This window comes from Zootoca vivipara, chromosome Z2 (assembly GCF_965207765.1).
Source record: "Zootoca vivipara chromosome Z2, rZooViv2.hap1.1, whole genome shotgun sequence".
Classification (NCBI taxonomy): Eukaryota; Metazoa; Chordata; class Lepidosauria; order Squamata; family Lacertidae; genus Zootoca; species Zootoca vivipara.
In genome coordinates, this window is record NC_142585.1 from 15,500,551 (window position 1) to 15,521,237 (window position 20,687).

The following is a 20,687-nucleotide window of genomic DNA, read 5'->3' on the forward strand; positions in this document are numbered from 1 at the left end:
CTCTAAAGCAGGGGTTGTCAACCTGGTCCCTACCACCCACTAGTGGGCATTTTAGGATTCTTGGTGGGCAGTAGGGGGTTGTATGGCACAAGCTAAATCCTCCTTCCACTGAGCACTGGTGGGCAGTAAGGAAATTTTACCATCAACAAAGATGCATTAGTGGGTGGTAGGTATAAAAAGGTTGTCTACCCCTGCTCTAAACAGTGTTGAATTAGAGAAGAGAGAATTGACTTGGATAAATAAATGGGAAGAGTTCACAGAAGGTAAGTTCCCTGCCTCCTTCACTCCCCTGAAACTGCCTGTACCTTTCTTCCAACAAAAAAAGTGCCCTTTTATGGATTTTCCCAAGGAAGGGGGGGAATGGGGAGTGCTGTTGGTGGAAGGAGGAATTCCCACAAATGGGGTAGAAGCATCTTTGGTAAATATTACAGATAGAGCCTCCAGGTTCAGCTCTGCTATGAGACAGGGTCTGGTGTCTGCCTTAGGTAGCAGATGCCTTAGGTAGCAACAACAGAACCCCCCAGCTGTTCCTTTCAAGACCCTCAGCCATTTTGCTCTGTTGTCACATGGGTATGGTACACTGACCTCCTGCTTTAAGCAAAGTAGGTTACAGAATCAAATTATAAGTGCTGAACCAAGATTCTGTCATTGTTCAGAATGCCTGGTTTTTTGAATGAAAAAGGGATGTCATCTTGTTTTCTGTCCCAAGGGACAAAATCCCTTGGCATGGCCCTGAGTGCCTTTGCCACAAACCATACTGTTGAAAGTCCTCATGTTCCAGAAACATTTTTTGGGGTGGTTGGGGAGAAGTGGCAAGGAAGAGGGAAATATAAGAAATTCCCTTAAACAAACTTCCTTCTGTTCATTTGTCTTAGGAACCAAATTTAAGTACTGATAAGAAAGCAACCATCATAACACAATTAAAATAAAGAGCAGCAGCCCAAACAACCACATGCTTGCCAAAAAAGAAGCATTATGCATCATCTTCTGAATCCCAACAAAGATGGAGATTTGTATACCTCCGCAGGGAGTAAGTTTCATAATTTACAGGCCTCTGTTGTAATTGCCCTAATTCCATCTGCTTGAGGCTTCCAGGCTTCCTGTTCCACTCTCTTTGCACATTAAATTAAAATTCATTTTAAAATATGCATTTATACACAAAATTCAGAACACACATTATCCAAAAGCATGCATTTCCGAAAATGTGAACTACAGTGTGAAAGTGTGAAATCTGGTGGATAACTAAGTTCCAAATCTGCACATAGTTCTTAGGGGTGCAGATCAGGTCAGATTGGAATTTGCAAAGACTGGGTGCCTCAAACATCCCTTTGACGCAAGTGTGGGTAGCCTTTGGCATCCGTATGTTGTTGAGCTACAACTACCATAACCCCTGGCCATTGGCCATGCTGGCTGGGGCTGATAGAAGTTATAGTTCAGCTGTTTCTAGGGGCCAAAGGTTCCCTACACCACAATGATGCTACTGTCAACATGCCTTGAAAAACCAGAAAAGGTCCTAGCTCTGCCCAGACACTGAGGTCCAGCACCGAGGGCCTTCTGGTGGTTCCCTCACTGCGAGAAGCAAAGCTATAGGGAACCAGGCAGAGGGCTTTCTTTTTTCTTTTCTTTTTCCAAATAATTTTTATTCATTTTCAAAATACAAAATCACAAAAAACAAAACAAAAATTCAGAACATACAAAAAAACAAAAGAAAACAAAAGAAAAAACATAGAAAAGAAAAACATCTCAAATCTTATATTATTTGCTTAGCATTGTTGACTTCCTCAAATCCCCCCTCACTGGGTCCATTTTAAATTTCCACTTAACCAGTTTTCATCTTATGTCTTAAATTAATCTAACACATTTTATCATTAACACTCGGATATTCTATTCTAAAAATAACGTCTATTTTCCACCAATATTTAATCAATTTATCCAAATAAAAAATTATTTTCCCTTCCTTCTATCTTCTATTTCTCCCCTTAGCCTCAAAATTTTTACCAATAACTTTCCATAAGTTTAAATATTAATTCTTCAATCATAATAACATTTAAACACATTATAACGAATTTAACCCCCCCTTCCCCTGAATGCAGGGTCTCCCAGATTCTTCAGCGAGTTCCATAAGTCGTTCCAGTTTCAGACCATCTATATCAATCAAGAAAGTTACATCCATTATTACCCCTCACCCCACTCCCACCATTCTTCCTCAATCATCCCCTGATGCCTCCCCAATTCTTTGAAGGCTGTAGTATCAAGCCATTCAGCAATAATTCCATTTTCCAGCCCTTTCTCAGTTTTAATTCCCTTTGGATTCTGGCCCCAGCATGGATCCTGCCCTCCCTCTTTCACTGGGAGGACATTACTCCATGCTGGTTCTTCTTTGGGGACTCCTTGGATCAAGCAGGTGTTCTGTTCCCCCCCTCTCACTGGGGGGACAATGTTCCAATGTATCTTTTTTTAAGCTCAGTTACACTGTCCAAGACTGATTATTGTTCCTCTTGCTTGACTTCACTCTCTGTTACAAGGGCGTAGCCAGGATCAAAACTAGGGGGGGGGAGCAAGCCATGGTTGTTCAGGGGCGGGGCAAGGGAGGGGAGGGGCCACAAAGTGGGAATGTGGGTGGGGCTACAGGGCCAGCGGGCCCGAGGACATTGTGGCGGCGGCGGCCACCTTGTGCTACTGGGGCTGGCAGCGTTGGCGGCTACCCTGCTTGGCTGGAGAGGACGGGAGGGTCGGGCAGGATGAAAGCATGGGGCTGGCCATGCTTTCGTCCGTACCCCCTACAAGGGGCTAGGGCCACGGAAGAACCCCTGGGAGCAGTTGATGAGAGGAGAGTCTCTGACCCCAGTCTCCATTCTCTCCTCAATTTCTATTCCTCACCCTGACTTCCACAGGTGGGCGGATGTCAGATAGTCGTAACCAATGCCTAAGCAACCACTCACATATGTATTTGAAATAAAGTTGTGGCCAAAATTATGCCAAAAACCTCAAACTTAAATTTCTGTGTGAAGTGTGATTTATTGGGGGGTGTTTTGGAGACCTCTACACACAAAATCGATTTTAAATCATGGACACCTTGGTTCTGAAAATGGTGTTGCCTGTATTGGCGTGACTGATGGGGTCCCATGGCACAAATTTCATGTGGTCCCAGTGCAAAGGAAAAGAGCTAAGATCTTGTCCCTTACTATAATGTCCAAACAAGTTGTGACAGCCAAGAAGAATGATAGGTTTGTAAGGAGTCTTCAATAATTTTGCCAAGGAAATTCTGATTGTTCAGGGCCTAATGCTATTAGCCTCTCTTGTAAATGGAGATCCTTTATGAAATGCATGCAGGACCATCAAGCAAATCTGTACTGAGATACACCAATCACCATTTTTACTCCTGGAACTGCTCTGAATCTGACTTCAGGAAGAACGTGTTTGAACTGCACAGTGTCCTGGAATAGACACTCTGCATTCGGAAAGAAGGGAACTGAGTTCCCTCCCATTTCCCACTTTCCTGCTGTTCCAAATGACCAGTAGCCTGGAGTTATGATTTGTCTTGCTGTCAGGATTCTAACTGGACTGTAACTGACCTAAGAATTCTGCAGAGCAGTTGCTGCTGTGGCCGGCTGCTCAGGTGAACGTCATCAGCCCAGTGGCCAGCAGCTGAGTCTTTTTGAGGCTCAGGAGCACCTAGCAAATACCTGCTCTATTCCTGGCCCGCTAGACTCTAGCTGAGGAACGCATTTCACGTAAGTGTAGGGATTAAACATTCCTCACTATGCCATCAGGTGTGTTTCTGCTCTGTGGGAAAGGATAGCTGTAGTAGCAGATAGCAAAACAGCGAAATCATGAGCAGATTCCCATCCACAACAGGTTGCTGTGGTTAGGGCCATTTTCACAGGAACAATGTAACAGTATATTCAATCAGGAGCAGTGTGCTGGAAGAAAGTATGTGTGTCGGCTTCTCTGGATCAGATGTCTATACCTAACCAGGGGGTGGGAGAGAGGAGGGGAACTCTTTCTTTTGCTGCTTCTTTCTGGCCAGGAGGGAGGATGTCCTTCAATGACTAGACATGCTTGTTATTCCCTCCCTCACTGTATGTTGTCTTCTCTTTTGTTTCTAGGATGTCTGCCAAAGTCTCCCTGGGTCCTCTATTCTCCAAACCCCCCCTGCGGATGAGAGAAGGCTCCCTGGTGGGGAGATTGCTGAGCGTAGTTTCTTGCCTCCAGTTCTGTGGGTTCTTGATGAGTATTTTGGCCTGCATTCTGTGCATTGCAACCACAGCCAGTGTCAACTGGAGAGTGTGGCGTGGCGAGAACGGCTCTGGAAACGTCTGGATTGGAATCTGGAATGTCTGTTTTTGGAGAAACCCTTCTGATGACGGCAACTCTTTTTGGCATTGTGAAGGTCTCACTGAGCGATATCCAACCCTCCCAAGGGAAATTTTTATTGCTCAGGACTTAATGGCCTTAGCTTCCACTATGAGTTCAGCCACCCTAGTATTAATATCATTTGCCTTGTGCAATGTGTTCGAGCCCGGAAAACACAAGGATTTCCTCTTAACCTTTTTTAGGCTCGGAGCATTCCTGAACATACCTGCAGGGATCCTTGTCCTGATTTCTGTGATATGGAACATGTCTTCTGTCTTGCAGAATGGGAAAATTGACTTCCCAGAAACTTTTGAATTGCCTCCAATTCCCAGCGAGCAGCATATTGGACCTTCTATGTATCTTGGCTATATCGCTGCGGGTTTCCAGCTGCTGAGTGCAGCATTGGTTGGGATGGAGAGATTTTGCATCAGGACCACCACAACAGATCCATATCGAATAGAAATTGCAGTGGTGATTACCCCAAGAAATTCGGTAAAAAGCGAGAGTCTAAGTACTTGTTCAAAGTGTGGTTCTCTGCTGGATCTGGTAATTAAAGAGAAATCCTCCACATTTGAGATCCAGGAAAGCCAGGCAGAAGATCTTGACACTCGAAACGAATCCTGCATCATAGAGATACCGGAAAGCCAGGCAGAAGATCTTGACACTCGAAACCAATCCTGCATAGTGGATATCCAGGAAAGCCAGGCAGAAGATCTTGACACTCGAAACCAATCCTGCATAGTGGATATCCAGGAAAGCCAGGCAGAAGATCTTGACACTCGAAACAAATCCTGCATCGTGGATATACCGGAAAGCCATCTACAAGATCTTGACATTCGAAACGTATCCTGCGTCATGGATATAGAGGAAAGCTGTGCAACTCCAAGCCCACCTGAAGTTCCAAAACATACTATTATACATGTGACTCCCTGCAACATGGAATAGTAAACTATCAGATCCAGATCCACGCAGATTGCTCCCCCCACACACACCATTGGGGTGTGGGTGGGTGGGTGTAGAGATCTGTGTGGATCTGGATCTGATAGTTTACTATTCCCTGTTGCAGGGAGTCACATGGAGACCTCTTTTATGTGTTTTCTAGCATTTGTGTCCTTGTTCCCATTAGCTTCCTCCTCTTCTGGATATCTTTCCTGTGTCTACTCATAGATTTACATTTTTTTTATCAGCTCTTTTATTTCCTAAGCAACCACTCACATTTTGTATTTTAAATAAAGTATTTTAAATAAAGTTGTGGCCAAAATTATGCCAAAAACCTCAAACTTAAATTTCTGTGTGAAGTGTGATTTATTGGGGGGTGTTTTGGAGACCTCTAGACTCAAAAGCGATTTTAAATCACGGACACCTTGGTTCTGAAAATGGTGTTTCACTCCTTGCATTTATTTAATATATGGTTGATTCATCACCAGGGGGCTTGCAATTCCTGGGAACTCACTCCTTGCCTTTATTTAATATTTGAAGATGCCTTCTTGCTCCAGCTCTGGGTTTTTATTTAAGCTGTTGCGTTTGACCTTGCTATGCCTGCCATGGGGTCGTCTGCTTTTGGGGCAGGGGCCTGGTAGGAATTAAAACTTAGGAATTAAAAACTTAGGACATTTACATTATCAAAACATGACCTAATCAGCACAAAGCTATGGAAACACTTTAATATACCAGTTGAAACATTAAATAATAAAAAATAGTTCTGTGGGGGTTCCAGACCAGAAACGTTTGAAGTGCCCCAAACCTCTGCATCATATAAAATCTGGGCCACTGATTTTGCTTTGTACACCGATAGAGCTGGATTGACTAGGTTTCCCCCATTGCAAGCAGCAAATTTCAAAATAGCTTTTACCGATTTAAAGGCTTGCAATTTAATATTGGACAGCTGTGCATTCCAAGATGCCATTTCTGAATAAACCAGTCCCAGGTATTTGAACGTCTTTACTTGGTTTATGATGTGTTTGTCCAGGTGCCAAACATGCTTTTTAGGGTGCTTCCCAAATACAATGACCTGCGTTTTATCGTAATTTATGGATAAGGCATTCCTCGTGCAATATGAGCTTATTTTTGCAAGCAATCGCCTCAGGCCCAACTGGGTTCTAGATACAAGTACTAGGTCGTCGGCGTACATTAAAACAGAGAGTTTCTGATCAATAATTGTGGCAGGGGCAAACTGCAGGCCCTCCAGTTCTTTAACTATGTCATTAATATAAAAATTAAACAAGAAAGAGGCCCAAATGCATCCCTGTTTAACACCAGTAGCAGGGGCGTAGCCAGGATCAAAACTAGGGGGGGGGAAGCCATGGTCGTTCAGGGGCGGGGCCAAGGCATGGGAGGGGAGGGGCCACAAAGTGGGAATGTGGGCGGGGCTACAGGGCCAGCGGGCCCGAGGATATTGTGGCGGCAGTGGCAGCGGCCACTTTGTGCTTCTGGGGCTGGCAGTGTTGGCGGCTACCCTGCTTGGCTGGAGAGGACGGGAGGGTCGGGCAGGCACCAAAAATTCAATAACCTTATATATTATAGTTGAAATTATCATCAGTTATATAATTTGCAGTATGTTTATATAACTTATACTTTCTGCATGATATCGAACTAAGCCATACTTGGAGAAGATGCAACAAAAAATAATGAGAGGAAGTCAAGAGGTACTAATGGGTCCAATATGAGTATGACTTAGCCTTGGAGATCAACTTTTTTGTTCTTCCCTTTATTTGCAAAATATTTTCTGGAAGAAAGCCTTCTTTCCAGTTACTATAAGGTTACCAGATTTTTTCCAAAGAATCCGAGGACACTTTTGTTTTGTTTTTTAGAAAAGAGGAAATTTTTTTTTTTAAAAAAAAAGTTGTTAAAAAAGAAAGCAATATTTTCTCTTTCATGGTCTCCTCTGTCTCACAGCCTTTCTCTGGGCCCTGGCCTGCTCTCTTGGAGCACTAGCCACCGTGGAGTAGGCTTAGGTCAGGCCTGGGCTCGGTCATGTGTCCTTTTCCTCCCGGTGCTCTCCTACCTCTTATTCTCAGCGGCAGCAGCAGCAGCAGCAGCGTGGAAAGGTCGGGGCTCCCCTCTTTTTTCTCCTTCCTCTTTCTCTCTCTTCCTTCTACTTCTCCTTTCCTCCTTCTCCCTGCACCTGGCCCTGGAGCATGGCTGGGCAGCTAACCGGGTGGCCAGGCACTCTCGCTCCTGGCTCGATTTGGGTCACCGGGGGGGGGGGGGTTCAGCGGTTCCCCCAGTAGATGTGCCGGCCGTCCCCGGTTCCCTCTCGGCAGTGGCAGTGGCAGTGGCAACAGCAGTCTCAGCAGCCCGGAGCCAGCCTGGTAGGGCAGTTGGCTCTGGCTGGTTTCAGGAGCTGCTTGCTGCCGTGGCGTTGCCATTTTGCCTCACCAGAAGTCCCCATATGATGTGTCTTGTGCCGTTGAACCCATCACAGAACATTGATTTCCTACTAATAAATCTACAACACTTAAAATATAAATCTGGGTACATTAAATGAAATCTGGGTATATTCTGGGGATGGATTTTGTCTGGGGACAGATTTGTAAATCCGGGGGCTGTCCCCGTGAAACCTTCAGTTGGTACCCTCCTCTCATTTTTTTTTTTGTTGAAAAAAGAAACTTTGAGAAAATCTTATAAGTTCCTGCTCAGCTGTTGTGCGGGAAAGAGAAACGTCTAAAGCAGCAATGAAAGCATTTTAATATCAGTAGATCAATAGCTCTGGGATATACCACACAAATCAATATAGTTAATAATATAACCACTTTGCTTTGCATAATTTCTGTACTGAGTACTTACATAATACATTGTTCCTTTGTGAGACCCAGAAGCCACATCAGGATTTATGATGCTCCATTAACCAATGTCCCCCCCCGCCCCCGCACACTTTACATTTTCCTTTCTGCATTACCTGTCGCTGCTGCTGCTGCTGCTGCTGCTGCTATCTGGTATCAACGTCTTGGTCATCCATGAAGGTTATTTATCATTTCATAACATATACTGCTTGAGTTTTTGTTTTTTGTTTTATATAATATATTTATTAAAGTTTTTTTCAAACAAATAAAAAACATTTAAAAAATACAAAACAGAAAAAAACATACAACACAAAAAAGTACAACAATACAAAAATTTCAAACTTATAACCCTAGTTGCTAATCTATTGACTTCCTCATTCCTCCTCCTTCTGCGACTCTTTACATATCTTCAATAGTAAAGTCTAAATCTTATATACTTTCTAGTTATTACTTTAATATTACCTTGTTTCTATATCTTTTACATCTTAACCTTTTATATTGTAACCAAATCTTCTTCTTAATTTATCATCAATTTCTAACAATACTTGTTTTACACCATTGCATTATCTACAACCTCTATTTTATCTCCCTCACTTCCACTAATTCTAATCTATTATATGCTTATTCTTTAAGTAAATTTTAAATTTCTTCCAGTCTTCTTCCACTTCTGCTTCACTTCGATCTCGGAGTCTCCCGGTCAGTTCAGACAGTTCCATATATTCTATCAACTTCTTCTGCCATTCATCCACTGTTGGTATTTCTTCATTCTTCCTACTGCTTGGTTTTTTTCCAAAGGTGTTTAAGTTTTTCTCCTGCTCTAGAGAGTAGGACTCAAACCAATGGTTTCAATATACAAGAAAGGAGATTCCGGCTAAACATCAGGAGAACTTTCTGACAGTAAGAGCTGTTCAACAATGTATCAGACTTGCTCTGGAGGTTCACCGGGAGTTTTTAAGCAGAGGTTGGATGACCATCTGCCATGGATGCTTTAGTTGAGCTTCCTGCATTGCTGGGGGTTGGGCTTCAATGACCCATGTGGTCCCTTCCAACTCTCTGATTTTCTTGTTCTAAGTCGCCTTATAACATTGCAATCTGCATGGCCTCTTGGGTTTAGAGTAGGGAGGGAATAGCAGCTCACTGCTGCTGCAAGATCTCAGAACATTTTCTTTGTTTTTATGGGTCTGACATCAACATTTCCCCCTCCCTCTCCTCCTACATGCACCCTGTTCCCACATGATCCGCTCTGAGGGTTCCAACAACCCCCTGGGGCATATCTGTTGGAGTGGGGGTGGCCACAGGAAGAAGGAAAATAATTTTGCCTGAGAAGAACTTGTGTAATTATTTCCCTGGATTAAGGCCATGACAAATGACCAGTGGAGCGGCTATTCTTTTTGTTTTGTTTGTTTTGTGAGGAGCAATATGGAAAGAAAGACATATATTCATTTATAGGAAGTGATGGGGGGAGGGAAACAGTAACTAAATATCAGGTTAGGACAAAATTTGGAAATAAAGCGTGGCATTGACAGATTTTTGCACGTTTGAATCTGTGTACACTGTAAAATGCTGCAGGATTTTGCACCCTCTTCTGCTTTCTTTGGTTGTTAGCACGAAGCAGGAGGGCCTGTGATGTAGACAATAGAGCAGATTTGTTTTCTGTTGCTCCAGAGGGCAGGATTAGAATCAAGGAATTAGAAATGGCAAGGAAGCAGGTTTCAGCTACACATTAGAGAAGCTAAGAATGGAACAGACTGCCTTGGGAGATGGCGAGAGCTTGTATTTTAATAGTTTCATTCTGTACTGCATTGAGCAGAAAGTTGAATTAGATGGCTTCCAAAGTCATTTCTAGCTCTAACTCCCTGCAGAAGAGCCTGTTAGTGCAGACCAATGGCTCATCTAATGCAACATCCTTTTCTTACACTGGTCAACAGATGTCTCCGGGAATCCCACAAGTATGAGGGAGTAGTAGGGATGAGTACCTATTCTGGAGTTATGGAGGAGCCCACAACACAACAGAGCAAGGCATATGGCTGCAACACTGAGAAGAGCCCTTGGGGGCCTACTTGCTTTGATAAAGGGTGGATGTGAAGTCCTTTTAAGCCTCTGGCACCAGTCCGCTTTTCATAGGTTATGCCTCCTTGAGAAGAAGTAGAATCTCCTAAACAGTCATCCCTCTGGCCTGAAAATAGATCCTTTTGTATCCTCCAAGTAGGTGTGCTTTGTGCACCTCTGCTGAGGTAATGTAGAAGGCACTTGGTTCCTCAAGCCCATTAAGATTCTGTCTCCAATCCTGGTGATGTGTGCCGGCTTGCCAGACAGTTTCGGGACCAATAGTTTCCTGATCACCAGCATCAGGCTCAGAGCAGGAACTAGATTTATCTCTCTGCTCAGCTGGTAGAACTGTAGACTCCAGTTCTCTGTCCTAGTCACCACAGGACTCTGAAATCATGACAGAATGCATGCTGGCTCTGTCACCAACCTCCCATCACCAACCTGTTGTTTTCCAACCAGTAGTGGATGATGGGGCAGCGGCACTTGCCTAAATCTCCCAGCAGGTGTGTCCCTGGTGCTTTCTATATGGGAAGGTGGAGGGATCAAGGTGATTGGGACGTCAACATTGTGCAAACACACTGGCAGGAGCATCACTTGCCAGGAGGTCACATAAGCATCATCACTTAACTCCATAATCCACTGGTACGTCCAATTTATAGAAGGTGACTGCTTGCACTTGAATCTATGGAACCTCTTGCATGTTTTAGGTAAAGGTAAAGGGACCCCTGACCATTAGGTCCAGTCGTGACTGACTCTGGGGTTGCGCGCTCATCTCGCATTATTGGCCGAGGGAGCCGGCGTATAGCTTCCAGGTCATGTGGCCAGCATGACAAAGCCGCTTCTGGCAAACCAGAGCAGCACATGGAAACGCCGTTTACCTTCCCACTGTAGCGGTTCCTATTTATCTACTTGCACTTTGACGTGCTTTCGAACTGCTAGGTTGGCAGGAGCTGGGACCAAGCAACGGGAGCTCACCCCGTCACAGGGATTCGAACCGCTGACCTTCTGATCAGCAAGCCCTAGGCTCAGTGGTTTAACCACAGCGCAACCTGGGTCCCTCTTGCATGTTTTAGAACCATGGAAAATCAGGGGACTTCTGAAATGATTGCCAGAGAGTGATATCTTCCTAAATGGGATTCTTCAAAGAGCACACCACAGATGCTTCATTTCTAATTTAAAGGTAAGCTATGTAAGTAAGTGAAATCCATCCTATATTCAGACAAAAAAACCTCACTTTAATGTGATAGATATGGTAGAATCAATAACAGGTACAAAATACACATTACATCACCATGATTCCTTGTTACTTGAAGATTAAGAGAGGCATTTTGAGATTCGCAGTATGTTTTCTTCTTATGTAACAAGCAGATGAGTTTTAAAATGCTGAAGAAAAAAATTAAGTCACAACATTACCTGAGTAAATTCAATTTGCTAAATCCCATTTAGTCAACTTGGAGAGCTGTTTTCTGCCAAGATCAGCTGCTTGGCTTGCAGTCAGTAATGAGATTACTACAGCAGATAATGGTTGTGACTAGTTACATTATGACTGGTGGGGTATTAGCAGCTACTGCAAATGTGTTCTTTAAGCAAAATGGCTCTTGAGTAGATTGAGGTAGCTCTTAATTCTTGAGCAAAAGGAAGCAATGAAATGGACATTGTCAAGAACAGCCAATCTCTTTGCTCAGTTTCATTGTCACCTTTCATCCTTCTCTGCCTGTACCCTGTTAATATCATTGGCTTGAGGAACGCAAGTGAGTGTTCTTCTAAATTTTATTTGTCTGGCACATTTCTCACCCTTATTAGCTTAAGCAGCTGGTGTAGTGTAGTGGTTAGAGCATTGGACTAGGGCCTGTGAAAAAAGGGTTCAAGTCACACTCAGCCACAGGGTCTACTGACTGGCCTTGGAACAGCCACCAGCTCTCATCCAGACCTACTGCATAGGGGGTTGTGAAGGTAAGATGTGGAAGGGGAGAACCATGCATACCACTTTAAGTTTATTGGAGAAAATATGAAATATAATAGTAATAGATAAATAAGCAGCAGTCCTCTAAGAATAATTTATACACTGAAATACTGATTTCCTCAAGGCCACTCAACAAGTTGCATATTTGGAATGCAGCTCTTAAGAACAGGACAATGGACCATGTACTCTAGGATCATGTTCCTGCAGGCATCTGGTTGGCCACTGTGAGATACAGTAGTACCTCGATTTAAGTACACAATTGGTTCTGGAAGTCTGTACTTAACCTGAAGCGTACTTAACCTGACGCGAACCTTCCCATTGAAAGTAATGGAAAGTGGATTAATCCATTCCAGACGGGTCCGCGGAGTAATTAAACTGAAAGTACTCAAACCAAAGCGTACTTAAACCAAGGTATGACTGTACCCACAAGCAGGACCAGAGCACAAGGGCACTTTCTCCTGCTGCAGTATCCAGCAAGTGGTATTCAGAAGCAATACTGCCTCCAACTGTGGAGGCAGAGTGCTAATCATAAAGGCTAGTAGCCATTGGTAGCCCTATCATCCATGAATTTGTCTGATCCTATTTTGAAGCCAGCAGCAAGACTGGGACACATCTCCCATCATATGGAAAGCCATAATTTTGTCATTCAGGGAATGTACATTTCCAGGATTGACTTTAAATAAACTGAAGCGTTCATAAACTGAAGCGAACTTTCCCACTGAAAGTAATGGAAAGTGGATTAATCTGTTCCAGACGGTTCGCGGAGTACTTAAACTGAAGCGTTCATAAACTGAAGTGAACTTTTCCATTGAAAGTAATGGAAAGTGGATTAATCCGTTCCAGACGGATATAATTGCCTCTGGGGCAATCATATATATATAATAATAATAATTGTTGTTATATATCTATATATCTATATGTTTCCCCTCTTTATGTGGTTCTTTACATTTCTTTTCAACTTCCTGCATACTCCAAATTACCTCTATATATCTATTCCCATATGTATCCTATATATATATATATATATATATATATATATATATATATATATATATATATACACACATACTGCAGGTTTTTACATTATTCCTGCCAATGTCTTAATCTGTTTACAGTTTGTTTGTAAATACTCAATGAACCATTTCCATTCCTTTCTTTAAAAATTGTTATCTTGATTTCTTATTCTCCCAATAAGTTTCGCCATTTCTGCATAGCCCATTAACTTCTGTATCCAGTCTTCTCTCATCCGGACCTCTTCTTCCTTCCATTTTGGACAAATAACATTCTTGCAGCTGTGATTGTATACATAAATACATTTCTATACTGTTTGGGTAGTTCTGATCTCATAATTCCCCAAAGAAAAGCTTTTAGTTTTTTTAATAAATATTATCTTAAACATATTTTTCAGTTCATTATATATCATTTCCAGTAAACTTTAACCTCATTATAAGACTACCACATATGAAAAGGGTACCTTCTTTCTTTTTACATTTCCAGCACATATTCAATTTGGATTTATACATTTTAGCCAATCTAGTAGGTGCTTAGCCAATCTACTACAGTGGAACCTCGGTTTATGAACACCTCGGTTTACGAACTTTCGGTTTACGAACGCTGCAGACCCATCTGGAACGGATTATTTCACTTTCCATTACTTTCAATGGGAAAATTTGCTTCAGTTTATGAACGCTTCAGTTTATGAACAGATTTCCGGAACCAATTACACCCATGCTTCAGGTTAAGTACGCTTCAGGTTGAGTACTCTGTGGACCCGTCTGGAACGGATTAATCCACTTTCCATTACTTTCAATGGAAAAGTTCGCTTCAGTTTATGAACGCTTCAGTTTAAGTACTCCGCAAACCGTCTGGAACAGATTAATCCACTTTCCATTACTTTCAATGGGAAAGTTCGCTTCAGTTTATGAACGCTTCAGTTTATGAACAGACTTCTGGAACCAATTGTGTTCATAAACCGAGGTACCACTGTACTGCCATAGCGTGGCTACCTGGAAGTCCAAAAACTGCATTCCTTGTATCTATCATTTTTATATTTCAAATAAGGCAATCTAATTGACTGAAGAAAACATCAAGATGGTTTACAAAAAGAAAAAGTACAATTGTTAGTAAAAAACAAACAATTAAAACATTTTAAAAATTAAAACCAGCAATATGCTAAAAACTAAACTATGCTGGGACCCAGGTGGCGCTGTGGGTTAAACCACTGAGCCTAGGGCTTGCTGATCAGAAGGTCAGCGGTTCGAATCCCTGTGACGGGGTGAGCTCCCGTTGCTCGGTCCCAGCTCCTGCCAACCTAGCAGTTCGAAAGCACGTCAAAATGCAAGTAGATAAATAGGAACCGCTACAGCGGGAAGGTAAACGGTGTTTCCGTGTGCTGCTCTGGTTCGCCAGAAGCGGCTTTGTCATGCTGGCCACATGACCTGGAAGCTATACGCCGGCTCCCTCGGCCAATAATGCAAGATGAGCGCGCAACCCCAGAGTCAGTCACGACGGGACCTAATGGTCAGGGGTCCCTTTACCTTTACACTATGCAGTTATTTAGTACCACCACTCATTATGTTCTAAGCCTGACCAATCTTCATGACCAAAATTCATGAAAAGTGTCCTTGTTTTCATTGCCTCTTGACGATCACACTGCATGTGTCCTGTCCCCCCCCCCCTGGCCAATTCTGTGCCCCAAGCCCTTTGTACTGCAACTTGATACCCTTTCAGTACCTTCAGCTTAGGAAGTGAGAATAACAGCTTGGCTGCAGTTTACTGGTGAGTTGTTTAATGGAAAGAACAACATGTACAGCACTCTTGCCCATCTCTCAGTGGTAAAATAATATCAATCCCATAAAGAGGCAGCTGGGGCCCATTGGGACTGTTAGAGCAGAAGGCAACTTACACAACAAGATATGGAGCCAGAACCAATGACAGCCAGAGCCATCTAATTCCAGTTTTGCCCCATCCTCCTCCCTGATGAGTTCATAAAGGACAACACCAAGGCTAAGTAAGAGGAAGCTGGCAGGTAGTCTCATTCTCTGGATGTGGCTAGATGTAAAAATGCAAGCATTAGAGGGGCGGGCTGGCTGAAGGTAGACTGGGGTTACTTGATCTTTTGGACCAGCCTCCACTGATCCCACACCCACCCTGCAAAGAAAGCACCCTGCAAAGAAAAATGAAGGAAGAAGGAAAAAAGAAGGAAAAGAAAGTTGCATTAATAGTTTGGTTGAGATTCCTGCACTGCAGGGGGTTGGACTGGGTGACCCTTGGGGTCCCTTCAAACTCTGCAATTCTATGATTCTATGACAGGAATCCCCACCCCCACCCCAGTGGATAAAATTGTAGATAAAATTGGGGGGGAAGTTTCAGAACAACAGAGCCAGGATGTCAGGAGGCTATGCTTGTGGGACAAAAACTAACATGTATTTTACTGAGTGCTGTGCCATCTGGTGAAATAAATATTAAGTTGATTAATTGTATGAGTTTTAGCTGATTAATTGATTAAATGTGCATACATTCAAATACGCCTAAAAGCAATAGCTCTGAAGCATAAAGCACACTTCCTTCATTTTGATGATGCATGTGTGTGCTGAAGCACACATCATCTTAAGAGAGGCATTTCCTCTGATGTGAGACAGATGCTGCTTGCTATCTGCAGTTTTATAAGTGCATGTATTAAAAATTATACACACACAAACACACACACACAATCTGTCGCCTGATTAATTGAGACGTTTTCTTATAGCCAGGCAGGCCCTGGACCACACCCACACCCCAGCTGTATCCAGTCAGCCAGAAACCAAACGCTGCAATATTCCAGTAAGGTCTCTTACCTGCAGGCAGGCAGGCAGGCAGGCATTACATCAGTACAGATGGATGCAGGCAGAACGCACACACTCTTGCTAGCTGGGAGAGCAGATAAAGCAGGGGCCAAAGTGGTGCTAATGAGCCCTTCCCCATTGAGTCCTCTGTAGGTCTGCTCCCTAATGTGATGTAATCTAGCCTGATGTAAAATTCATATAGAGTATTTGTGCATAGCTTTTGCATACCGAAACTGCACTGCAAAAATACAAAGGCGTGTATATTCAGACTGGGAGTTGCATTCCCATCCACAAACAGTTTGAGAGCATTGGATTGGGTTGACCCACTGTGAAAAGTGGACCAAACACATTCCTCCCCAATCCCTACTGATAGTGCTTATTCAAACAAGAACCATGGCAGACGCATCTATCCAGCATTAAAAATGAGCTAGGCTAAAATGAAGTACAGTATCATTTCTGTTTGTAACTCATTCCACAGGGAATGAAGCAATTCCTGAGACACAGAAATGAATTTATAAAAACCAACTGTAAATAATGGTTACATTCTGTGCTCACTGGTGATCATTTTAGTTAGTTAGGATTTTTTGTTTTGTCTTAACACTTTTCATGTACCATGGTACTGGGTTGATCAGAGCCAGATGGAGCCTGTTCAAATGTTCATGACTTCTACTCATCATGAACATATCGTCTCAGAATAATGGGATGGTTTCTCAACAAACACTAATCCAGATTTAAAACAACAACAACAAAACTATGATGAGACTCATAACACAAGAGAGGCATAAACAGTGAGATAAGCACAGCTGGATGAGAAGACTCCATGTACTTCAGCCCTGTAGCATGTTATGATCAGTGATTAGGACTCTACATATCACCCAACTAGAGAAATTAGCAAAATGGGATTTTGATATGTCCCAACTGGTGCAGAAAGAGTACCTACACCCCAAAGCAATTAATTTCCCACAAATATTAGTTAACATCACGTGTGTGTGTGTGTGTGTGTGTGTGCGTGTGCGTGCGTGTGTGTGTAATAATGGAATACCATAGGTTCCCTTCCTCTCTGTATGCTAGACTATCATAGCACAGTTACCCAAAAGAAAACCAATAAGCAATCTTTCACTAAGAGCAATGCAGACCATTGTACATCTTTATAACAGCATTATGATAATAGAGGAGCCATATTTTATATCCATGATAGATGTGCTATGCATCAGGTTGCCTATGAAAAACATTCAAAAGCTTTAGCTGGCCCACAATAAAAGAGCAAGGCTGCCAATATGCTTAAGAAAAAGTAAGCAAGGAGGCAGCACAATCCTATCTAAGGGCCACCTAGCCCAGGGGTAGATTGCAAGAGGAGAGCCACCACCCCTACTAGCTGCTGTAGGTCAGGGCAGGAACGCAGGGGCAGTTTTAGGGGTTTTGTTGTTGTTGTATTTTGTTGCACTAGATCCAGACTGGGCAACAGATATCCCTCATCTGTCAATATGGCATCTTGGGATCTAGTAGATCCTTCATGGGCTGTGCTTTGCCCTTGAATTGCCTGGTTTCAGCTACCACCAGGTTCAGAACCTTGCATCAGCTGCTGCTTTGGTGAACCCAGTGGGAGCTTTCACAATTGTGGAGCTCTCTACAAGTGGACCCAGGTGGAGGGACAAGTCTGTCCAATCCAATCTCTCGCTGGGGTGGGGGATAGATTGAGGGTTAGGGTTGCTCCCTAAATTAAATTATATTAGTTGAATACTATTCATCATGTCCTGATTGTTCTGGTGCAGGTCTCAGGTCAGAAGAAGAAGAAGGAAGTGCATTATAATATATTCTAAAATGTGCATTAAGTATTAACATGTATGTCAATGCACATTTTCATATGGAAACTTTTAATAAACAGGGTGGAATATCCTAATTGAGCAAACACACATAAAAGCACCACAGACTAAAAACAGACAGATTTGTCTATAGGAACATAGGAAGCTGCCTTTTACAAAGTCAAACTATTGGTCTATCTAGCTCATCACTGTCCATGTTGACTACCTGCAGCTGTGGACTGAACCTGAGATATTCTGCATGCAAAGCAGGTACTCTGTTACTGAGCTATTCCCCTTTCTTTCTTCTACATTCCTACTGCTTATTACTCAAAATTACTTCTACTTCACACATGCCCATTTCATACTGCCTCAAATTATGCAACTCTAGCAACTTTGTGTTTTATAGATCTTTAGTTCAACTACAATTTTCATATTCAAGTAACATTCCCACTTTCAGGACAGGATACATCCCATCCAGAAAATTACTGTATATTTTGGGAAACTGTATCGCCATCAGGCTGCTGCAGCACCAAGGAGACAGTAATAATAGTTGTAGCGCACTGCCAGTTGTAATGCTGGCTTATTTCCTTTCTGGCAACTGAAAATAATAATAAAAAACATTGAATGAGATAATAGAACATGTGTGTTTTCTGTGTGATAGCGGTAGTCCTGGTGATAATCTTGAGAATGCCTCAGATATATCCTAAACCGAAGCAGAGGAGACACAGCATTACACCTTAAACCCTGTGAAATTATGCACAAGAAACCACACGCAGATAAATAGAAAACACTTTTCAAAATAATAATTATCTGGAAGAAAGTATCCTACTGCTTCCAAGGTAACCTATGAAAGACCTGTAGGAAAATCCTCTCCATCAAATACAACAAAGCTCCAGAAAATTGGGGCATTGTGTTCAGTGAATGGTTGTCAGAAGAAAAAAAGATAGCATAGCATTGAATAAACTTCAAGCAATGACAAAACAATGTCATAACTGACCCTGCAATTAGGTCCTTTGGAAGGGTGCCTCTGGAGCCAATGGTGGGGAGTAAGAGCTCAGATATACAGTAAAGGTAAAGGGACCCCTGACCATTAGGTCCAGTCGCGGACGACTCTGGGATTGTGGCGCTCATCTCGCTTTATTGGGTGAGGGAGCCAACGTACAGCTTCTGGGTCATGTGGCCAGCATGACCAACCCGCTTCTGGCAAACCAGAGCAGCACACGGAAATGCCATTTACCTTCCCGCTGTAGCTGTACCTATTTATCTACTTGCACTTTGACGTGCTTTCAAACTTCTAGGTTGGCAGGAGCTGGGACCGAGCAACGGGCGCTCACCCCATCACAGGGATTTGAACCGCCGACCTTTCGATCGGCAAGCCCTAGGCTCTGTGGTTTAGACCACAGCGCCACCCGCATCCCTCAGATATACAGTAGGTGAAGGGAATTCAGAGGGCCATAACCAATGTTCTTTGTCAAACTACCACAACAGTCCTTTGCAGTAGCAGATAGCAGAATGTTTAATGGTTGAGCAATGAAGAAATCCAAGGGAACAGAATGTTGTTTTGCTACAATCTTTAGCAAACGACTTGTGTTATCCCTTGTGAAACAACGTTCCGCCAGCACAAGAAGTATACAGTGGTACCTCGGTTTATGAACACAATTTATGAAGTCTGTTCATAAACTGAAGCGTTCATAAACTGAAGCGAACTTTTCCATTGAAAGTAATGGAAAGTGGATTAATCCGTTCCAGACGGTCCGCAGAGTACTTAAACTGAAGCGTTCATAAACTGAAGCGAACTTTCCCATTGAAAGTAATGGAAAGTGGATTAATCCGTTCCAGACGGGTCCGCGGAGTACTTAAACTGAAGCGTTCATAAACTGAAGCATGGGTGTAATTGGTTCCGGAAGTCTGTTCATAAACTGAAGCATTCATAAACTGAAGCGAACTTTCCCATTGAAAGTAATGGAAAATGAATTAATCCGTTCCAGATGGGTCCACGGTGTTCATAAACCGAAAATTCATAAACCGAGGTGTTCATAAACCGAGGTTCCACTGTACTGCTAACTGAGTGCTACAGCCCCATGTCAGACTTCCTGCATCTGCTGCATGGAATCTTGAGGACCTATTAACACCAGAGTTCTGTCATCAATAGGGCCTAAAAGGGTGTGTACTGGTGGTGGATTGGGGGCATACTGGAGGATGACAAGTGGAAGTTTTTGATACAAAGGCTCCAACTCACCTCAAAAATTGGGGGGGGGGGGTAGTTGGGAGCACTGTGGCAACAGGGAATTCAGAAAACCTGAGAAGGAATATGGATGACAAAATTCCCAGAAGCATCTCTAATTCCTACTTTTTAGCTTGAAGAAGAAACACAATTTGGATCCCTGGCTAATATAAAATAATGATGGTGATGATACCACTACTAACTCATCAGAAAACCCACAAGCAGTTTACAAAGAACAAGCTAAAATATGAATTAAATATTGACAAAAGCAAACATTAAAAACAAACCAACATAATTTTAAACCAAAATATCATTATTGATTATAGTAATTCAGAATGCTAAAAAAGGAACATATGATTAAAAATTGGTAAGTGCAAGTAGATAAATAGGTACCACTACAGCCGGAAGGTAAACGGTGTTTCCGTGCGCTGCTCTGGTTCGCCAGAAGCGGCTTTGTCATGCTGGCCACATGACCTGGAAGCTGTACACTGGCTCCCTTGGCCAATAACGCGAGATGAGCGCCGCAACCCCAGAGTCGGTCACGACTGGACCTAATGGTCAGGGGTCCCTATACCTTTACACCTTGTGCATAGTCTACAATGCATAAAGGAAAGTGTTTTGAAGAAGAAAAACCAATACTTTTAACTATCTTATTTTCCATGTGACATTTGCATTCAATCAGTCACT

General features: G+C 42.8%; 1 protein-coding gene across 1 annotated transcript; it reads left to right on the top strand.

Moving 5' to 3' along the window:
- The first annotated feature begins 4,110 nt into the window (after positions 1-4,110).
- On the top strand, positions 4,111-6,319 carry LOC148686570 (uncharacterized). The gene is made up of 2 exons (XM_088665425.1): positions 4,111-5,232; positions 6,219-6,319. The coding sequence occupies exons 1-2, from the start codon at positions 4,111-4,113 to the stop codon at positions 6,270-6,272; spliced, it is 1,176 nt and encodes a 391-aa protein (XP_088521551.1). The 3' UTR covers positions 6,273-6,319.
- Positions 6,320-20,687: the final 14,368 nt, after the last annotated feature.

What these genes read in the sequence shown, in the direction of transcription:
- LOC148686570 (XM_088665425.1), top strand. Translation starts at nt 4,111, where the DNA reads ATGTCTGCCAAAGTCTCCCTGGGTCCTCTATTCTCCAAACCCCCCCTG. An exon ending in TGGATATAGAGGAAAGCTGT is followed by an intron (nt 5,233 to 6,218) that starts GCAACTCCAAGC and finishes ACCGATTTAAAG; the next exon opens with GCTTGCAATTTAATATTGGA.